This window comes from Elephas maximus, chromosome 5 (assembly GCF_024166365.1).
Source record: "Elephas maximus indicus isolate mEleMax1 chromosome 5, mEleMax1 primary haplotype, whole genome shotgun sequence".
Taxonomy (NCBI): Eukaryota; Metazoa; Chordata; class Mammalia; order Proboscidea; family Elephantidae; genus Elephas; species Elephas maximus.
This window is the reverse complement of record NC_064823.1, coordinates 23,672,390-23,694,907: the sequence shown is the minus strand read 5'-3', so window position 1 is coordinate 23,694,907 and position 22,518 is coordinate 23,672,390. Positions and strand designations below refer to the sequence as shown.

Below are 22,518 nucleotides of genomic sequence, written 5' to 3'. Positions count from 1 at the left end.
TATTCAACATAAATCCCTCAGAGGCAGGAAGTGTTTCTTGTTTGACAAATGGTATTATGTAAAACATTTCACACCCAATGCAATGGTTTTGAATGCTTAATAACTCTTCTCCTAATGAGAACACAGGCAATTACAGATAGGAGAGGAAAGTTCAATACTACAGGGGATGCTGAATATTCCATTTCCTTGGTCACATCTTCGTAGTCTCACCACTAGTGGCATGGTACAAGAAAAAGGGCTTTATACTGTGTACTTTTTAGTCAGAAAAATACAGATTTCTTACGCACTTTAATCCTATATGGAATAAATTTTAGTTTCGAAGGACCAGATAGCTGGGTTTGTGTATATATCATGCTCTCCTAGTTATATTCGTCAAATGGAAAAAGAGCAAATTAATTATCTGAGGGAAGAAATCATCCCAGGAACTGGTCCCATACACAGGCATATCTCACCTGTTTCCTTTTTTTTTTAATTGTGTTTTAGGTGAAAGTTATAGCGCAAACTAGTTTCATTCAAAAATTTATACAAAAATTGTTTGGTGACATTGGTTGCAATCCCTGCAATGTGCCAGCACTCTCCACCTTTCCCTTTACACCTAGGTTTCCTGTGTCCATTCATCCAGGCTTCCAGTCTCTTTCTGCCTTCTCATCTTTGCTTTTGGGCAGGTGTCTCTCACTTGGTCTCACGTACTTGATTCAACGTTCCTTACATGTGTTATTATTTGTTTTATAACCAAAAAAAGCAAACCCGTTACCTTCGAGTCCATTCCAACTCACGGCGATCCCATAGGACAGAGTAGAACTGCCCCATAGAGTTTCCAAGGGCGCCTGGTGGATTTGAACTGATGACCTTTTGGCTGGCAGCCATAGCTCTTGACTACTACTACAACACCAGGGTTTCCATTTGTTTTATAGGCCTGTGTAATCTTTGACTGAAAGGCAGACTTCACGAGTGGCTTCAGCTCTGAGTTAACGGGGTGTTCAGGGGCCATAGCCTTGGGGGCTCCTCCTGTCTCTGTCAGACCAGTAAGTCTGGTCTTTTTTTGTGAATTTGAATTTTTTTCTACATTTTTCTCCTGCTCTGTCTGGGATGCTCTCTCATGATCCCTGTCAGAGCAGTAGGTGGTGGTAGCCGGACACCATCTAATTCTTCTGGGCTCAGGCTGGTGGAGGCTGTGGTTCACGTGGTCCATTAGTCCCTTGGACTGGTATTTTCCGTGTGTCTTTGGTTTTCTTCATTCTCCTTTGCTCTAAACATATGGGACCAATAGATGTATTTTAGATGGCCACTTGCAAGCTTTAAAGACCCCAGATGCTACAATCTTACTTATTTTTGATTTAGGTTTTATATCACTTAGGGACTATATTTTCTATATGTGGTTATCAATACTATCCTGTTTTTTTTTTACAATTAATCTTTGTATGTTGTGGGGAGAGGGAGGGAGTGGGGTGGTTGTAATTAGGGGAAGAATTCTCCTTTCTTTTTACCTCCATATGTCTCTTGATGATACCTTCTTATTGTTAACCTGTATTAGGTCTAACAAAAATAGTGTCTGAATTCAAAGGCAAATTTTGGATCTTAAGTACAAGGCTTCAACCACTAACAGGCACCTGTGCATGATGAACCCCGGACAGGAATAAGATATCTTCAGGGGGGTGGATTGTACTTGTGGTTTGCCTCATGATGAGTATATTGCAGGCAAAATTCCCAGCGATGAGCAAGGCAGAAGAGAGAGGTACACAGGAAAAGCTGAAAAGAAGCCAAAGTCCCAGATGCATAGTCTTTGATGTGAGAAATTTGCTGTTCCCAATGGCGGCATCATTGTTTCCACTACATGTGGCTTGGCAACGGGGTTGGGATCTTCCCTGGCAAGAGAGTGAAAATCAGTCTTATGAAATCTTGATATCAGAATTAAGACCCACTCCCATGGAAACTTGTGCTTTTTCTTCTTAAAAATTGGGACTGGAATATTTAAGTAAATTGCAGTATATTCTTACAGTGGAATATCAAGCATATATTTAAATAATGTTTTGTAGTGTTTTAAATAATGCAATCAAGAGCTGGTGTTCTAGAGTCAGACAAATCTATTCTTGAGTCTTAGCTTTGTCACTGTCAAGTTGTGTAGCTTTGGATACATTACTTAATCTCCTTAATCATTGGTTTTGTCCTCTATAATGATAATACTTACCTATCAGTATTTGTGTATGAATTAAAAGAGATGATGCATATAAAATTTTTAGCAGAGTGATAGGCACGTAATAAGCGTTATATATTACACACATAATCCATAAAGTATTATATGTTATTAATTTTATAACATTAACATAGCAGGAAACAAACTTTTATCTGCATTACCAACTCAGTTATGTAAACACATCAGAAAACAGGCACAGAAAAAAAAGAAAAAGATATCTACCACCACACTATGTCTTTTCAGTTCCACACTGTATATAACTGTGTTTTGTTTTCTATCCTCAGTTATCTGTGAGGTTGTCTCTTGTATATTTATAAGAAATCTCCTATCACTTAAACTTACCTTGCAGTCTTACCATGACCAAGACATCGCATTTCTTAGTCTCTTCCCTGGAAGACAGCAGTGGCTTCCTTGTGATTGAGGGCAATGATCAGCTCTGTCCCCTCCATCCTCTTGACTACTGCCAAAGTGATCTTTCTCCTTTACTCTTTCAGTTATACTTTGTCAGCTCTAGAAACAGACTTAAAGGTATGTTGTATGGCGCTGCCTTTAGGGAGCCCTCCTCAAGACTTGCTTACTTCAGGACAGTTCTGCTTTATCTGTTTTAGATTTTCACACAGGATTTTTTTGAAAAAGTAGGTCACTGCTAAAGCAACTTTGAAAACTAGTCAGCCTCTTTACCTGACATAGAATCCCTGTGCGATCTAATGCCTGCTCTCCTACTCAACCTTCTCTTCTATTACTTCCACCTCTTTCTGCTTCAACAACTTTGGAGTTCTTAAGATAGTCCCCAAATATGCCACAGTTATCCTGTTCTTGGAAACTCTGGTGGCTTAGTGGTTAAGAGCTATGGCTGCTAACCAAAAGGTCGGCAGTTTGAATCTACCAGGCACTCCTTGAAAACTCTATGGGGCAGTTATACACTGTCCTATACGGTCCCTATGAGTTGGAATCGACTCAACAGCAATGGGTTTTTTTTGTTTTTGTTTTTGTTTTTGTTTTTTGGATCCTGTTCTCTATGTGACAGCATGGGGTCACCAAGAGTTGGAATTGATTCAACAGCAAATGATTTTTTTTTTTTTGTACCTTTGTGTACATATTTGGCTATTCTAAAATGTTCTTCCTCTACCCCTCCCCCCCAATTCTATGTGCCATCCAACAAATCTAAGCTCAGTGTGCCCTTCTCTGTGTAGTCTTCCAATTCTCCCAGGCAGAACTTTGATGCTTATATTTATCAGGCTAATGGGTTATGAAGAAGAGAGATTCAGCCAGGCTACCCCAGGTAAACATGGTAAAATGAAAGATAGGAATATTATGGGAATCGAAGAAAAGAAACCATGGTATGGTGGCCTTAAGAGTCAATGAGTTTCAGGAACCTTTGATCAGCTGTTGGTGAATCTTCAATGGAATGCCCTGCCATCCCAGTGACTCAGCTATGCTTTTCTGTTTTCCTTCTCTCTACCAACTACCTTCCTCTCCCTCTGCTCTATATGCCTGACTCCAAAACCTTATCCCACCACGTTCTGGCTATGTAATTTTGGGCAAATTACTAAACCTCTTTTTGTATCAATTTCCTCATTTGGAAAATAGGGAAAATAAAAGAACCTATGTATCTCTTATTTCAACATGAAGAAAAAAGAAATCCTCACAACTGGACCAATAAGCAACATCATGATGAATGGAGAAAATATTGAAATTGTCAAGAATTTCATTTTACTTGGATCCATAGTCAATGTCCATGGAAACAGCAGTCAAGAAATCAAACAATGTATTGCCTTAGGCAAATTTACTGCAAACTGAAACCAAAACCGAACTCACTGCGGTGGAGCTGATTATGGACTCATAGCGACCCTATAGGACAGAGTATAACTGCCCCACAGAGTTTCCAAGGAGAGCCTGGTGGATTCGAACTGCTGGCCTTTTTGGTTAGCAGACGTAGCTCTTAACCACTACTCCACCAGGGTTTCCATTTACTGCAAAGGCCTCTTTAAAGAGTTAAAAAACAAAGATGTCACTTTGAGGAATAAGGCGTGCCTGACCCAAGCCATGATATTTTCAATCACTTCATATGCATGGGAAACCAGGACAATGAATAAGGAAGACTGAAGAAGAATTCATGCCTTTGAATTATGGTGCCATCAAAGAATATTGAATATACAGTGAACTGCTAGAAGAACGAACAAGTCTGTCTTGGAATAAGTACAACCAAAATGCTCCTTAGAAGGGAGGATGCTGTGACTTCGTCTCACGTACTTTGGACATGTTGTCAGGAGGGATCAGTCCCTTGAGAAGGGCATCATGCTTGGTAAGTTAGAGGGTCAGCGAAAAAGAGGAAGATCCTCATTGGATTGACCTTGTGGCTGCAACAATGGGTTCAAACATAGCAACATTGTGAAGATGGTATAGGACCGGGCAATGTTTTTCTCTGTGGTACATAGGGTGGCTATGAATCAGAATTAACTTTGAGGGTACCTAACAACAATGACATCTAACGAGATTATTGTAGAGGTTAAACATTAGCTGCTGCTTTTCATCCATTCAAAAAAGTATTATCATGTACATTTTAATACCTCTGAAATCGAGTTGCATCTTACTATTGCTGTCTGTCAGGCAGAAGTCAAGCAGTGAGGTAGTTCTTATTGCCTGCCCATACTCAAACTCAGTTGCTCTTCCTGGCTGGGTGATGAGATAACTGCAACCCCTTCATGTTTGAATCAACAAGCTATTTAAGGACCATTTGGGGCAGGAATAGGAGTCCTAGCTGTTGTCTGAAAACCTTCTCTGAACACTCTTTGATACGATCAAGAATGTTCCAGCATCAAAACTTGCAGAATAGGTTCCAGTGGCTTGGGAGAAATCTTGGAAACAGTGAGGGAGCACTCTTTCAAGAACTGCAGCCCATTGCTCTTGAAGACCATAAAATAATGTTGTATAGAAACACAAACATTAATGACTGAGTAAAAAAGTGATTCAAAAGAGTCAGACTCTGAATGTGAAGATGTTTTGGGGACCTTAATCAATTTATTTGCTTCTAGTTCTCTTTTCATGTACATACAGAATGATACATGATAAATTCTATGTCTAAATCAGTGCAAAATTCCTTTCAATAAGTATAAAATAAAAACTCAGTGATAACAAAAGATGGTGTCATAGATTAATTAGCATCTTTTTTTCTTCCTTCATGGTAGTATATAAAATAAAAGCACATTGTACAACTAAAGACGTCTTCAATTTGGTGAAATGTGATATTTTGGTTATTATTGCCTCAGAGTTTTTGTTTACTCATATATTTTCCTCACTCATGGTCCCACATTGTCTTTTTTTATCTTGACTTTGCAGTTCTGTTTCATATAAACCAAACCAAACAAGTCAATTCTGACTCATGGCACTTAGGGTTTTCTTTTGGAAGTAGATCTTAAGCCTTTCTTCCAAGGTGCCTCTGGGTGGATTCAAACTGCCAACGTTTCTGTTAACAGTGGACTCTTAAGTATGTGCACTGCCCAGGGATTCCCTGTTTCATAAGGTAACTACCATATTCTGTCCATAATTCCCAGTTTGGCCCAACTCATTCTTTTTTCCAACCAGTTTTTTTTTAAAAAAAAAATAACCAGGGCATCTTTTAGATCATAACCTAGCCTACACATTAGATGACCTTATGTTCTGAGCCTCCTCCAATCCAATCAACTATCAGGGTAGGCTATGTAGTACAGAACATGAAACATGACTGCCTAGAGTTTCCCTGGGACTTCATTTTCATTTTTGTATCCCCAGCTCTTAGCACAGTACCATGCACACAGGAGTCATTCAATACGTATTTGCTGAATGAATGTATGAACCAAAAATGATCTTGCAGGACTCACCCACATATAGTTGGACAGTCCATTGTAAAGTTTTAAAATATTTGTAAACATCACAATGCTGTTGTTAGTAGCCATCCAGCTGCTTATGACTCATGGTGACCCCCATGTGCAGCGTATAACTGCTCCATACAGATTTCAAGGCTGTGACCTTTTGAAAGCAAATTGCCAGACCTGTCTTCCAAGGTGCCTCTAGATGGGTTGCAAATGCCAATCTTTCAGCTAGTAGTAGGTGGCTTAAACTTTTATATTAAGTTTTTCTAGTACCCGCACATTCTCCTGAATTAAGGAATTTTTCAGTAATTATTTCTATGTCCTAATTGATTAACACAGTATGTATGTCATACATCGTGCTTAATTATATAATCAATATTCTACACCTTGTGTTGGCCAGATACAGCTAGATATATTGGTGATCTCTTATGAACATGTGTCTCCCTGAAATATTTTTTCTCCTCCTTTTCTTGTTGTTGGTATGCATTGACTTCTTTCAAAATTGAACAGAAGAGGATGGAAGAGATGAGCAATGCCCCTCGAACTTTCCTGGTGAATTTCAGATTACTTCTTCCATTCTGAAGGTCCATAAAAAAAATATATATATATATATATAAACTCTATGTGTTCAAATTTCATATGTGCCTTTTTCTTCCCAAAGTATATGTCCTCAGTACGACTGACAAAATTAGCTATAATTTACCACCCTTTAAGTTTTTGCTAAAGCCTTGCAGGCAAGCCTTCAATCTATTGTCATTACACCATCTAATGAGAGGCATGCAATGAATGCTGACAGTTAAGCTAGATCTGGCCATTTTCTACTGCCACCATCCCCCTGATCCAAGCTCTCCCTGCCTCCCACTTGGATTACCATAATTATCTCTAAGCCAGTTCCCTGACTCCAGTTTCTTCTTGCTGCAACCCACATGGCCAGATAAATCTCCTGGGAAGAGAAAGAACAATAAAGACCCTTTCATCAGGTAACTCCTTTGCTCTAAAATGTCATCGCCCTTGGCATCAAGGCCAAACTCCTTATCATGACTTTAAAGTCCCTTTGTACCGTGTCCCTAGCTTATTTATACAATTTTGACGATTATGATTCTACAAAAGAGAACTTCCCTTCCAGTCATGCCAGTCTTGTAAATCAACCGTGCTTATAATGTGCCTATTTCTACGTTGGCACAGTAGTTAAGAGCTCAGGCTGCTAACCAGAAGATTGGCAGTTCTAATCCACCAACCATTCCTTGTAAACCCTATGGGGCAGTTCTACTCTGTCCTACAGGGTCTCTATGATTCAGCAACAGGTTTGGTTTAGGTTTGGCCATGCCCTAAGGGTGGACTGTTTCTTTTCCTCTTCTATGGATCCTATTTATTCAAGAATGAGGTTCAAGTTCTCCTTCCCACAATAATTAATACCTTATATTTTATAAAAAAAGCAATGTATGATTTATACTATGTGTTGAACAGACACCACCAGCTGCAAAACCTCCCATGACTATATAAAATCTAGAATCCTTATTATGGGTTGTTGTTTGCTGTCCAGTCAATTCCAACTCATGGTGACCCCATGTGATGGAGTAAAACCGCCCCATATTGTTTTCTTGACTGTAATCTTTACCGAAGCAGATCTCTAGATAGCTGGGTCTTTCTCCCTTGGAACCTCTGGATGGGTTTAACTGCCAACCTTTCAGTTAATAGCCAAGTGCCCCCCAAACCAAAAAACAAACAAACCAATCTACCACCATTGAGTTGATTTCAACTCAGAGTGACCCCATAGGGTTTCCCAGGGTATAAGTCTCTAGAGAAGTAGACTGCCTTTCTTCCATGGAGCACTGGTGGTTTTGAACCACCAACTTTTTGGTTAGCAGTCAAATGCCTTAACAACTGTGCCATCAGGGCTCCTTTTATTATAGGCTACAAAGCTCTAAATAGTAGAGCTTATAGCAAATAGTAGAGCTTATAGCGTTCTTTGCTGACCTTATCTTTATCATTTCCCCCCTCACTAGCTCCACACAATATTTCCCAGGGCCTTTGCACTTGACATTTCTTCTATTGGAACACTCTCCCCCCAGACATTTGCATGCCTCACTCCCTCATTCCATCCCTGGCTCTGCCCAAATGTCACTTCCTCAGAAAGATCCTTCTTGACTACTCTGTCTAAAATAGCCATCACCCTCTAGCTCCTATCACCCCAAGCCTGCTTCATTTTTTTTCATTATAGTCGTTACCTGCTATTGTTAACAAAATGCCCATCTCTGTGTCTCTCTCACATGTGAGCTGTAGGAGGGAATGTGAGGACATGGAATTTTGTCTGTGTTGTTCACATCTTGTTCACAGCACTTGGCATAATGTAGATGCTTAGTAAATATTAATTAAACAAATTAGTGAATGAATGATTGAAAGAGTGAATAAAAAAAGTTCTGAGTTATAGTTGACTTTGAAGTATACCTACTTCAGAGATGTCCTTCTGGGATTCAGGAAAAGTAATATGGCCAGTGAAGGGAAACACAGATGGTAGAAGGTATTCTTCCTGTTATTCTCAGCTGCCTAAAATTTTTCGTGACCTTCACTGGTCTCTTTCTTTTGTGCCTACCTTTATGTGCCTAATTGTCTTACATCATATGTGTAAAAATGCAGATCCAAAGGTGTAAAACACTCTTAAACAAAATGGGCGCTGTAACTGATGCCTCCTAATTTAAATTGTGTCCTTCAATGTACCACTTTAAGAGGTTACATATTTACTTCAATGATACTGCCATTACAAAAATGTTTGTAGAGCTCTTGGTTGGGAGAGGCTTTCAGTCAGTTTATTAGTAACCCCCCAAAATTCTTGTTATTTTTATGTTGATACCTTGTTTTTCTTCTCAACTTGAGCATCATCTTATTCAGTATACATGGTTCTTATTGGTTTAGGGTTAAAAAAAATCCAAATCTATCTTCAGAAGAGAAAGATTGTACAATATGGAGATTATTCAAAAGAATGTGGTGTAGACCCAGATGATATTTACAATCAAGGATATTATTTGCACAATTGTGGCATTGTTGGAATAAGTGTATACCTTTCCTAAGTAGCTACTTTACGTGAGAAAACACCTTTTTGATTACCTTAGTTCTAATGCGTTGGTTAAAAGTCAGCACCACTCCCTACTTGATAATCTTCTCCGTTGAAATGCTAGCTTCCTGTGGATAGACACTGTTTTTGTCTTTTGGAACTCTCAGAAAGCACCCAAGGCATATGATGCATTTTTTGAAATTTTATTTTAAACACCTTAAGTTGTATAGTAATTTAAACTAAAAGAAAAAAAAAGTAAAACGGATCAATGTGAATACTTAATTTCTAGACTTTAGCGCATTTTTCGAGTTTTGATTGAAATTTGAAATAACTTATTTTCAACAATAGGTGGCGCTTTACAGGTTTTTTTTTGTTGTTGTTTTGAGGTGGTTTAAATGCACTGGCTATATGAAATCTCTCTCTGCTCTCCATATAAAAAATTAGTACAAAAACATTAATATTCATAGAATACTCTGGCAATTGGTACTGTATCTGTTACTACCTCTGCCATATTAATGGAGGATCAAATGAATGTGCTAAGAGAGTACCAGAAAGAAGCAGCAGCAAATACACTTTTTGAAAACATGTAGAAGGAAGGTTTATCTGTTGTTTTTTAAAAATCTTTTCTATTTATTTTCGATTTTTTAAATGTTATTAAAAAAATTCTTTTTTTAAAAATCTGCTTTCTTTACTCTTACTGATCACAAAAAGTTTTCAAATTTTATAGAAGGGATTTTTGATATTTGCAATGACCTTTGTTTTAACTGGAAGTAAAATTTTAACAATTAAAAATTGCAGGTAAATGTTAAGGTGATCAAGTCTAATTAATTTGTTGATCTGAAAGTACCAGATTAAAAAAACAAGCAAACAAACAACAACAAACCACGTGCCATCAAGTAGATTCTGACTCATAGTCACCCTATAGGACAGAGTAGAACTGCCCCATAGCATTTCCAAGGAGCGGTTGGTGGATTCGAACTGCCAACCTTTTGGTTAGCAGCCGAGCTCTTAACCACTGCACCACCAGGCTCCTTTAGCTGCTCCAAAATCCCAGTGAAGACACATCTACACACACAGACACACATGCACACACACACTAATAAAATTATTTAAACCTAAGAGATCAGCCTTAGAAAAACAAAAGTAAATTTTAATTAACTTGAAACAATTATAAGGAAAATAAATTTATTATTCACGGATGAAGCACCTGGAAAGATGGGACCTTAACTATTTTTTTTTTTTAAATCATACAATGTGTTCGAGGCAATGCAAAGTAATAATTTATACTGAAAAAAAAAAAAAACACGTGCCACGAGTCAATTCCGATTCATAGCGACCCTATAAAAAAAAAGGACAGAGTTAAAAAATAATAATAATTTATACAGAGCTTTAAATTTTACAAAGCACTTGCATGTATACTGAGTCCCACAGTAGCACCGGAATTTGGGAAGGCCAACTATTGTTATTAACCTCAGCTTACTGATAAGAAAGTAGGCTCAGAGAACTTGTAAGGGTCACCTAGGTAGAAAGTGGCAAAGCTGAGACTCAAACCTTGTATCATCTGACCCTACATCTGGTACTCCTTTCACAATACCATGCTATTTTCCTACTTATCATACCGGTCAGGGGGGCATTATGGCTAAATATAGCATACTAGCTAAAGTTATAGACCAAGATGTAGAATGATGATACAGCCAAAACTCAGGTTCTCAATACATGTAATCCATTGACTATTACCAAAAAAAAAAAAAAAAAAAGCCATTGCTGTTGAGTCAATTCCGACTCACAACGACCCTATGGGATAGACTAGAACTGCCCCCCATAGGGTTTCCGAAGAGCGGCTGGTGGAGTCCACCTGCCAAACTTTTGGTTAGCAGCCTGAGCTCTTGACCACTGCACCACCAGGAGGGCTCTAGGCCACTTGAAATGTTTTTATAAATGTAATTATTTAATATGCTCCAAGAGAATTGAATATCAAAGGAAACTTTAAGTATAAATACTTTAAAAAGAAAACTTTTAAAAAATATTAAGTGTTTTTAAAAATACTGAGTTTTGATGAAAGTTTATACAGCATAGTAGGTTCCCGTTCCGATTTCTATACGTATCATTCAGGGGCATTGGTTACATTTTCCACATTGTCTCAACATTCTCATTATTGCCATTCTGGTTGTTCTGCTTCCATTAATCCAGCTTCCCCTCTCCCCCCACCCCCCTTTTCCTCTTTGTTTTCCAGTAACTGTTGACCGTTTGGTCTTATATACATCTTTTTTTTTTTTTTTTTTTTAAAGAAGCATAGTACTCATGGGTGATATTATTTAATGAGCCAATCTGTTATTTAGCTGAAAGATGACCTCTGGGATAATATTAAATATTCTTAAAGAAATGCACATCTATAGTTGTTTCATTAAATAAATACTTTTTTTTTCCCCTTAAATAAAGGATAAACTGTAGCCATTGACATACGTTGTTTCAATAGGTGATAAAACACAAAACCGGGCAACTCCTAGGAGATGTTTTAAGTTTTTTTTAATGAAAATATGATTTTGTACATTAACCCAGAATCTTGTGCACTTGTCTCTAAAATTGAAGATAGCATAGAAATGAGAGATAGTAACTTTTACTGGCCAAAATCAAAGATGATACCATGTGATCATTATAAGGACCATTCCGTTCCTTGTTTGAAAAATCAAACCAGCAGAAGTGATGGCTATTCTTATCTTCACGTGAAAATGAAGAACAAGCCGCAGCTCGGAGGGGGAACATTTAACATCACTGGAGGAGGAAAGAAGGCAGGCTTTATTTTACTAGATAAGAGACGAAAACTGTTTTGTACTAGGGCAAAGATGTTTCCTTATATAACCTTACATGTGGATTTAATTAGTAAAATCTGTGATATATAGTAACGATGCGGTTTGTCTGAACTCTTGTCATTTTGATTCTCTGTAAAGGAATATGGCACTTCAGACATGAAGGGCACTGATTCAGAACCCTTCCACATCCATTTCTTTCTTTCTTTTTTTTTTTATATATAACTTTGAGAAGAATAGAATCAGCTGGGACAAAGTACACAAATGATTAGTGTACAATTATAGAGCTGTCAGAAATTTATGGATCATTCGGCGTAATTTACTCCATGTATTGCTTGAAAAATTGATGCCCAGAGAAAGAGATTTGCCCACTTCCAGAATCTGAAAGCAATAGAGAACATTAGTATTTCAAGTAGGGAAGAAGAATTAGAATTAAGCTTATGAAAATAAAGAGAATGTTTATGGAAAATTTACAGAATAGGTTGGTCTATTTCTGTCAACTACAAAGATTGTTTACAAAAGGAAACTGAAAATAAAATGGCCTGTCCTTGCCAGCTTTTCTTGGGAAGTATAGTAATATAGTGGCTATTGCCCTAAAAGGAAAGTAGAGAGACGTGGTTTCCATTCAGGTTCTTCACTGATTTATTAGGTACTCGTAGGCTAAGTCATCGACTTCTGTGATTTTTTTTTTTTTTAATGCTTGTTTCTCAGCAAGATAAAATATTATAATATACTCATTATTGTGACCGCACCAAAACGTTGGGAGAATTAATAAGGTATTACTTTTCAAGCCCTTGGAACACATTATGATTTTGCTATTTTGGCAAACAAAGTAGGTAAATGAATAAGTTAAGCTTCTTGGTACTCCACTTTTTAATTTTTTTATGTCACTAGCTGTTGCAGGGAATTGTTAGATTTTTTTTTTTAATTTTACTTTATACTTTTTTCAAAAATCAAATCAGCACAAGAGATGGCTAATACTGTTTTCACATGAAAATGAAGAACAAGTCAGGCACTTTCCATCCCACTTTATTCTTTTAGGTGTATCTTAAAAAACTAAAAATTATTATAAGATTTTCCCCACTGATACTTACATGAATATTTGGCAAAATTCATACCCCAGCTATACAAGGCAAACTGTAATTAAACTTGCTAAATAAAGAACAATGTCTGTTTTAAACTAAAAATTTAGAAATTGCTTTACAGTTGTAGACAAAGGAAGAGACAGTTTTTATTAAATGGCTTCTAGATCCAGGGTAGCAAGATTATACTTAACATTTATTTGTAATGTAATATTTTAAAGAAAAATATACTGATATATTTTAGTGCTAAATGATGTAAAGGGTCATTGGTCAACACTGTGCGGCACAATATTTGATTTCCTAAATAGGACACGTCCCGTTATTTGTGGTCATGGTGTTACAGATAAAATCTGGTGAATTTTATTTGTTATAACATTTTTAAAATAATCTTATGAAAATTGTAATGCATCTCTGGTGAGAATAGTTTGAAGTTTATTTGTAATAGAAATCTTTCAAATATATTTTTGTAGGATTCATGGAAGTAGAATGTTCAGTGCTCCCTCTCCTGGTTTTATCATACTGGTGAACTGAGCTCTCACCCCAAAACTGTGGTGGTAGTTGAGAAGACAATTTTTTGAACCAAATAAGATACTCTGATATGATATTCTATTTCTGCTTTGAGTATTCCAGATCCATTTATATCGGTAAAGAAACCTGGATATCTTTGGTGAGAGCTCTTCACATCATCAGATAAAGCGAGATCTATGAAAAAATGGAAAATATATACAATAAAATCAATTTTGTGCTTTCAACAGCCTATTTTAATACAATTTACAATATTAAGGGTGAACATACAGCTCTTTTGCTCATTCATGTTCTATATTATTTTCTAGTAAGGCTTTTTTGTTGCTCTTGTGGGTGTTCTCAGCAATGCCCTAGGTTCCTTAGAAGCAATTGCACAACCTTAATTATTTTTAATTCTCATACCTTTGAAAGTCCAATATAGCAAAAAAAGCAGTTTCAACAGAATCACTTGCTATTGTAAAGAATGAGATTTTTAGAAAGAACTTTGAACTGAAAATGCCCATATTAGTCCATCAGATTCTGGAATTTTGTTTTTGCTTCCTTTGTTTTGTCAAAGACTTTAAGGTACTCCTGATAGGAGTACCTGGACAAAACATTTACTTTTCACTAAATTAATGTTTTTTTTTTGGTGTTTAGGTATCTTTTGAGAGTCTCTATGGAACCTGAAATTTCACATATAGTTACTCTCACCGCAGCATGAACTTCATGATTTTTAGAATAAATGTCCAAAATACCCTAGTTTGTAAGCAAAGAGCAAGTTTTCTACATGTATGATTAAGATTTTTTATTTAGTGACATATGTATTATCAATAATTCTAATTCTTAGCAAATCATTTCCACTTTAAGTCATTTTCCTTCAGCTAATTCTTAAAACTTTTTGTTTTGCAAAATTATAAAAATACATTGCAAAATTGAAGGAATTGGGGATTTTTCTATTTAATTGATTTTCGGGAAATTACACCATAAACCAAGATAGAGCAATATTTAAAAATCTGCAGCCAGAAATTTCACTCTTAACGACATATTGTTTTATTACATTCGCAGTAAGGGGTGCCACCTTTTGAACTTTCAGATTTCACATATTCTGAACTTTGTTTTAAATAGGAACTGTACCGTTATATTAACATCTTTTTTATATCAACTCAACATTTTCCGTCCAGCTGATCACACTGGTCGCTTGACACACAACTTTTTTACTTTCCTTTTTTCTTCAAAATTCTTTTCTAATACAACTTTAAGGGGGGAGTCCACCAACCCTTTTATTGAGATTGATAAATAAAGAGACACACATTCGGAGGTATTCTTTTATGGCAGACTACATTTGCAGGATGTTTATTACACGAATGAACAGGGCGACGTTTCTAAGTTTATACACATAAACGCAAGAGGAAACGACAGTTGGGGAAATCCTGTTCCAGGTTTTCAGGCAGCCCGCGTGATTGACACATGATATCACTGGAGGCGTGTCCTGGAGTGGAGGTGGAGGTAGAGGCGAGGAGCTGAAATTCTGCGGAGCAGGAGTGGAATCGCTCTGTAAGGCACGCAGTGGTTTGCAGAGTGATAGCAGCAGACAGAGCTCCCCGCCCTGGATAAGGAACAGCTACAGTCGCTGTAAAAGTGCCTGAAAAGCAATTTCCAATCTTTGCATTAGGTAAGAGCCGTTTCCTTCCTTTCCTTCTGTAGACATTTTAGGAAAGATCAGGTGACAAATGTTTGCATCTGCAAGGAACTGAACATTTCTTTGAACTCGCTTTAGATCTGAGGTTACTGGTTGCATTTCAAAACACCAGTAGCATTCTCACTGCTAAAACTAATATTCTTAAAGTAAATGCTACCACGAGGGAAAATACCAAAATAGGGTCCCTTTCACTTTTTTCCTATCCGAACAATACAAGTTTAAAGTTTGAAACTATCGGATGTGTGAAAAATAGGGTGGCTTACGCCGAAGAGGGGCTGGCACTCGGTGTGTGGACCAAATGCCTGTTTGTCTAGGCTTTGTTGGCGACCGAATCCCGAGAGGAGCAATTGTTTAAAACCTGAATTTCCCGTCTCTGTGTATTGATTTCCAATGAGCAGAGGCGTTGCTTGAACGTTGTTTGAACTCCTAGGCATTCCAAGGGGCAAAAGCACTTCGGCAAAAACGTGCAAGACTGCATGTTACTTTGGTTCGCTGCTGACACGCCGACTGTGCGCCGGCCTGTCAATCACTGGAAGCAGCAACAGGCAGCACATGGCAGAGGGCTGCGGGAGGCGGGCGAGCTGACGAGCGACCCGCCCCGCGCTTCTCTGCCCCGGCCGTGGGGCGAGCTGTGCGTCCAAGTGCCTGGAAAGAAAGCGAAATTAATTAATTTTTTTTTTTATAATCTCTAATTGTCTGCAGCAGGCGTTTCGGTCGTGGAACCGGTGTGTCCGGAGGACGGAGAGAGAGCGCACCTCAACGGGGCCGACCTGCCAGAACCAGAGATCCCGGGGACGCTGTGCCCCCACTTGCCCAGCGTGCGGGATCGGGAAAGTTCCTCGGCTTGCGTGGGGAAGAGGACGACGCCCCGCCTCTTCCCCTTAAGAGGACCCTCAAATCTCGGTCCCCTCACCACCACCTCCAAAAAAGCGGGGAAAAAAATCCCACCCCCTTGGCCGCGGCGGCCTTGGTCTCGCAGGCGCGTGCTCTGGAGCTCTGGCGGGACTTGCGCAGCCTCTTGACCCTCCCGTGGACGCCGGTTCGAGCCCTGTCCCGTGCGCCTCGAAGTCTTGAACGCCCAAGAAGTGGATTTTCCCTCGTCAGGAGGCCGCCACACCTTCTCTCCCCGCGAGAAAAGATCGGAGCCCGAAAAGTACTCTCGTCTGAGCACACCGTGCCAGGCAGCTGGCCCGTCACGCACTCTTCTCTCTGCCGCTCCCCCGCTCGCTTTTCTGAGATATTCGAAGAGCACTGCCGAGAGTTTTTCGTTGTTGTTGTTGTTTTCTTTCCTCTTTCTGGTTCTTGGAGGGGGCTGCAGGAGAAGAAGGCCCAGAGGTGGATGTTACTGAGCCACCGGGCGAACACGAGCTGTGAGAGGTCTGCGCCGGGCCGCGCCGAGTCGCGGGAGGATTGTCCCTTGCAGCCAGAAGGGGGCTGCGGGGAGCGCTCCTGCCCGGCGGCGGCGGGGGCGGGGGAGGCCGCGGGCCGACTCGCCGCAGCTCCGGCGATGCCTCCTTGTCCTCCCCGCCGCGGTTGATGCGGCGTGTGCATGCCGCCACCCACACCGGGACCTGGGCCGGGTTGCACGGCTTGGCCCCCCGCCACCGCCTTGGCCTAGGTGAGTGTCCTGCGGCCGTCGTCGGCCCGCGGGGGCAGGAGGCGCGCTGGCGGGGTTTGGTTGGCGCGGCAGGTGCGGACTCCGGAGAGCGGTGGCCCTCGGGGCCCTCCGGGAAGGGCAGGGGCCCTGAGCGGGACTGTGCCAGCGCGGCGGAGGCCCCTCGGGCCGCCCCCTTGCCCCCTTGGGTCCGGGCTCCAGGGCTCTCGGGGCGGCATAACCGGGTGGGCGACGTTCGGTAGCTGCGTTTCGCGAGGCGGGAGGACGGCGAGGCAGGGTCTCCCCGTCCCCAGTTGCGCGGAGTGGTGGCGCCGTGGCCCCGGTTGTCCTCTCGGAGGAACCCACCACCCGAAAAACGAGTCCTAGTCAGTTTTCAGGGTATTCCTGGAGGACCCTACAGAGCTTCTAGGCTTGTGCCAACGGCGGGCTTTCTGTGGAGTTGTCTCCCCTCAGATGCGAGGCTCGGGAAAGGGTGTGTGTGTGTGCGTGTGCGTGTGTGTGTGTGTGTGTGTGTGTGTGCAAACCGCTGGGACTCGTTGGTAAAGCCCTCGGCCGAATTAGTCTGCGCCCAAGCGAGCTGCAACTTTATTGTTTTGAGAGCAGTGGAAAGGCGAGGGGAGGGAAGAGGGCACTGCCACTTTAAAAATGGGGAAGTCCGCCCTCCTGAGGTAATGGTAACCTCAGCCTCCTCCCCTCCTCCTGCCAAAGAGAGAGAGAGAGAAAACTTGTTTTCATTCATAACTTTTTCCTTTTCCTTCCTCTCCGTCAACTATTTATTCACCGCTTCTCAGCTCGGATTGCAGAGGGCGCAGCTCCACCGTCGTAACTTGCAAGGTGGCGACACTTCTCTGCTGCCTCTGCCTCCGGCTTATTTCTTTCCGGCGCTACGTGAAGCAAGCTTTTTCTTTAAAGTATAGACAGATTTATTGATCATCATCCATACTGTGGGCTGCCTTTTGGCGCCTGTGTTAACTCTGAAGGCTCTTCATGGTTTGCAAAAAACCCTGATGGATACGCACTGTGTTGGAAATCCACGGTGATCCTTAGGATGTGATGGGATTGTCCGAAAAGGTATTCCACTTTGATTTGTGTTTTTTTTCGGGAAAACAGCGCCAAGAGCGTGTGAGCGTGTTTGCTGTAATCAGTCGAGGACTGTCACTCCTTGAAAATGGGCTCTTCTTCAGACCAGAGATGGCTAATTTTCTTTGCTTTCTATTTTTACCAGGTCATTTACCAGCCAGCATGAATTTTGTTACAGCTGTCTTTTAAAAATGCAAGTTAAAGTTGTGCCTGGTGTTCTTACTATGCTGTTCAAATCCTTCTCCACAGTGTTTTCTTTCGCGTGAAATCTAATTTAGTACTTTTCTAGATACCCTTTGCTTTCCCAGCACTGGGTTAAAAAAATTCTTTGCGAGGAGGAATGGTTTGGTGTAGGAGTAACCATTAAATATTGGTTAAAGTCCTTAAAAGTAGTCCAGGACTAAGCCCAACAGGTTGTGAGTGGGTTTCTCAGGTACAGAGAAGGTGGAATAAAGTCGAAACTGGGAGTTCTGCCCTTGTGAAAGTGAGGGCAGCTGCAAGAACTTAATATATAGGGCATAGTCTAGGAGTAGTTCCTTTAGTTCATATGTGAAATGGACTTCTTTCTGTTCTATTGCTTAATCTGGTGATTTGGGGCTCAGAGGTGGTAGGCGGGGAATGGGCATTTTTTCTTTTCATTCTTGAATTAGGTTGAATCTGTAGACTTTGAAAGGAACTTGTGTGAAAAATATTCTAGACTACCATTGAGTGAAAGCGGAAATGTTTTTATGTTTGGTAGTTTGTATTTTCTGAAGAGTACCTTATAAATTACAGTTAATTTACTCTTGGTACAGAAAAACAAATGCTTATTTTTATCAGAATACGAGTGTACTCATTTCGTTACAAGAAGCACATTGATTCAGAGTTGGCAGTGCTTTTGAAAATCAGGGTCTGTCATGTTAATGTGGAGTTTTAAATGAGAGAAAATACAGATAATTAAAAGGGTCAGGATTTCCTCATACTACTTTAAAGGCTTAACACTTACTTGTACTTAAAATGTATCTTGTTGTGTGATGAGTAATCCTTATTTAAACTTAAAAAAACGCTCTCAGGATTTCAAATGTGAATATTCTTTAGCATTCACAGAGCTGTACATTGCGTTTTGTGTGTGTGTGTGTGTTGTATTCCTCATACATTCATTTTTATATCTCATAGATAAATAACAAGCTAACTTTAAAATCCTGATTTCTACTGAAAAATGACCTCTTTGGGGTTCCATTTTAGTTTGAATCTCTTTTCCCTTTTACTGGGTGGGCAGATTCATTAATTTGTTTTGGAAAATGCATGATTTTGTTCCTTGATTAATTTCCTCATCGTTAATATAATAGCAGACGAATGACAAAAAGGCACCAGCACCAAAGTCATTCTTAATTTTTGTAATTGGATATTTATCTTTATGGAAACCACTGATGAACTGATACTGAGCTTTCTTTGGATGGGAGCTATTCCAGTGCTAATACTTAATATTCCCTTTGAAGACATACTCCATTTTAAGTATTTGTTAGATTCACAAACAGGAAGGCATTGCCTCCTCTTCATTCCACTTTTTAAAAATTAGAAAAAAAATCTAATTTTTATGACGTAGGGTCTCTTGCTTACGTTCTTTTTCTATGATGTGCTCCCCGGTCTTTCTTGGACTTGGACTCTGGCCAGGACCCAGCATCATTGTAATCTGCTGATGAAGGAGATCATTACCAGGTGGTTTAGGCAATTTGTGACTTGACAGGATTTCCACCCCCCCCCCAAAAATGCTTCCTGTCATTTATTTTCTCTCTTATTTTTTTCATCTTTGATTTCCTTTTAGGATTTCAGATGCATGCCAGGTTCCTACTGATTGCCAGAATTCAAGATCACTACACATGGATCCCCAAAATCAGCATGGCAGTGGCAGTTCATTAGTGGTGATCCAGCAGCCTTTGGATAGCCGTCAGAGATTAGACTATGAGAGAGAGATTCAGCCTGCTGCTATTTTGTCCTTAGACCAAATCAAGGCCATCAGAGGTAGCAATGAATACACAGAAGGGCCTTCAGTAGTGAAAAGACCTGCTCCTCGAACAGCACCAAGACAAGAAAAGCATGAAAGGACTCATGAAATTATACCAATTAATGTGAATAATAACTACGAGCATAGACCTACAAGCCACCTTGGACATGCAGGACTCACAAATAATGCAAGGGGCCCCATTTTGAGCAGATCGACCAGCACTGGAAGTGCAGCCAGTTCTGGGAGTAACAGCAGTGCCTCTTCTGAGCAGGGACTGTTAGGAAGGTCACCACCAACCAGACCAGGCCCTGGTCATAGATCTGAAAGGGCAATCCGGACCCAGCCCAAGCAACTGATTGTGGATGACTTGAAGGGTTCCTTGAAAGAGGACGTGACACAGCACAAGTTCATTTGTGAACAGTGCGGGAAATGCAAGTGTGGAGAATGCACAGCTCCCAGGACCCTGCCTTCCTGTTTGGCCTGCAACCGGCAGTGCCTTTGCTCTGCTGAAAGCATGGTGGAATATGGGACCTGCATGTGCTTAGTCAAGGGCATCTTCTACCACTGCTCCAATGACGATGAAGGGGATTCTTACTCGGATAATCCTTGCTCCTGTTCACAGTCCCACTGCTGCTCTAGGTACCTGTGTATGGGAGCCATGTCTCTGTTTTTACCTTGCTTACTCTGTTACCCTCCTGCTAAGGGATGCCTGAAGCTGTGCAGGGGGTGTTACGACTGGATCCATCGTCCAGGGTGCAGATGTAAGAACTCCAACACTGTCTATTGTAAGCTGGAGAGCTGCCCCTCCCGGGGTCAGGGTAAACCATCATGATTTTTGGAGGTGGGTGGAACCTCCTGAACGTCTAGCTTTCAAGTTGTGGCTGTTAAAAAAAGATCCTATTAAATACTGGTTTTATTTTCTTTAGAGTTTTACCCTGTTTCCTATCTTCTTCTCCCCTGTTCCCAAGGTTTGACTCATGGGTTTTACTCTTCTCTCATGGATGATCTTCGGTGAAAGTGGACTGTGAAACTGTATCTGGGCTCCCACTTACTACAAGAGCCTCTGCCATCCACTCGAGAGCCGGTGGGCTTTTGTGCACCCTTTTTGTTCTGCAAGCAACTTTGCAAAATTGTACACGTGAACACACCCACACATACACCCAGACTACAATGACATAAAGTTGTTTTTGGTTGGGTACTGTGGGAGCAGGGAAATTGGTTTTTAAAGAAGCAACCATTTAATTGCTTAAATAAGCTATGTATTAAATCTGTCTCCAGTTAGGGCTGTCTTCATAGCATTGGACCCTTAAGTAGCATGGGGGATGTATTTTTGCTATAACATAAACATTTTCCTTTAACCACTGCCCTTTCTATCTTGCCCCTCAGTGTTCTCTCCCTTCAGTTTTGGCATTATCTCCTTCTAGTGATGCCAGGTTTTTGGGTTTTTTTTTTTTTTTCCCTTTCTGTGTAATTTTAGATTCGTTTTACAATGTAAATCTTCACATTGGAGATATATTGGTTGTATCTTCCTCATTCTTATTCTAGGTTTCATATTTGTGAAGGACTCAACTCCCTTCCATACCCCACACTCTCCACCAAATTTCTGTTGTCATTGAGGGCACTTGGATAATGGAAATTGGTATTTTTGGCTGATGAATCTATAGATGTCACAGAACTATGCTGCCTAAAGTGATCTTGGCTCCTTAACGGTCTTTTTGGCCCATTGGTTAATTAGCAGCTGAGTAATTCTAATCTTACCTGTGTTTTCATTGCCTTAACCACAAATTGTGGTGCTTTTTGTATATTTTATGTATAAATCACAAAGTTGAATTCTGACTATTTTTAAGACAAAAGTCTGTTAAACTTTTTTATTGTAAAGAATATTTATTATGCGAATCTCTATTATTTTATGATATTTATTGCAAAAGACTGTTGAAATGTACTCATGTCTGAATATAACAAAATATCAATACTTAACGGAAAATAAGGTGACACGAAGAAAGTACATATGTTAACTATAATGCAGAAAATATATTAATTAATGAAACTGTCTCTTGATTTCTTCATTTATTAGCCTGTACTCTTATGATGATTCTTGTCATTTGCTTTGACTCGTTCTTCATTCACACTCATTTTAGTTCTTCCCCTTAAGATACTGAATCCAGACACAGGTGAGCTCAAATTATGAGCTAGGTGTTTCCTGGAAAGTACATTATATAAAATCTGTAATCCAAATCCTGCTTCAGATAGTCTGTAAACAAATGCCCGAGAGAATTTCTTTATAAAGTGAATTTTTTTTTTTTTTGTAATTCATAATCCTCCCTATTTGGGCTAATTTGTAAGCACAAGTCATAGTTCCTTGAAATGGTAGCATATCTATAAGCTTTCAAAAATGTTTCTCTTAACTCTCTTGGGCTAATCAGAAATTAGTCTCCATCAGCAAGACCTAAAGAACTAGTTCTGTAGACATGCTAGGAGTCTCTGGCGCGGTCACGTTAATAAAACATTTTAGAAGTTAGTGTGCACCAAGGGAATAGTTCACATTATCAGAGAAATGTTTTAAAAACATTCCTGTCCCTACCTTTTCATTTCCTTTAATAAGTCTTTAATGTGGCCTGATCAAATTACATTTTTTCATGTCCTTTGGAAT

At 40.0% G+C, this 22,518-nt stretch overlaps 1 protein-coding gene across 3 annotated transcripts; it reads left to right on the top strand.

Moving 5' to 3' along the window:
* The first annotated feature begins 14,992 nt into the window (after window positions 1-14,992).
* Window positions 14,993-21,922, top strand: SPRY1 (sprouty RTK signaling antagonist 1). 3 transcript variants are annotated; one of them, XM_049885369.1, is made up of 3 exons: window positions 16,719-16,807; window positions 17,596-17,875; window positions 19,689-21,922. In XM_049885369.1, exon 3 carries the CDS (start codon window positions 19,744-19,746, stop codon window positions 20,698-20,700), a length of 957 nt encoding a protein of 318 aa, XP_049741326.1. In that variant the 5' UTR covers window positions 16,719-16,807; window positions 17,596-17,875; window positions 19,689-19,743; the 3' UTR covers window positions 20,701-21,922. The 3 variants fall into 3 exon arrangements, with proteins under 3 accessions (XP_049741327.1, XP_049741326.1, XP_049741325.1); XM_049885370.1 differs by lacking the exons at window positions 16,719-16,807; window positions 17,596-17,875 and adding an exon at window positions 14,993-15,162; XM_049885368.1 differs by lacking the exon at window positions 17,596-17,875 and having other exon boundaries at window positions 16,726-16,807.
* The last annotated feature ends 596 nt before the right edge of the window (window positions 21,923-22,518 follow it).

What these genes read in the sequence shown, in the direction of transcription:
- SPRY1 (XM_049885370.1), top strand. Translation starts at nt 19,744, where the DNA reads ATGGATCCCCAAAATCAGCATGGCAGTGGCAGTTCATTAGTGGTGATC.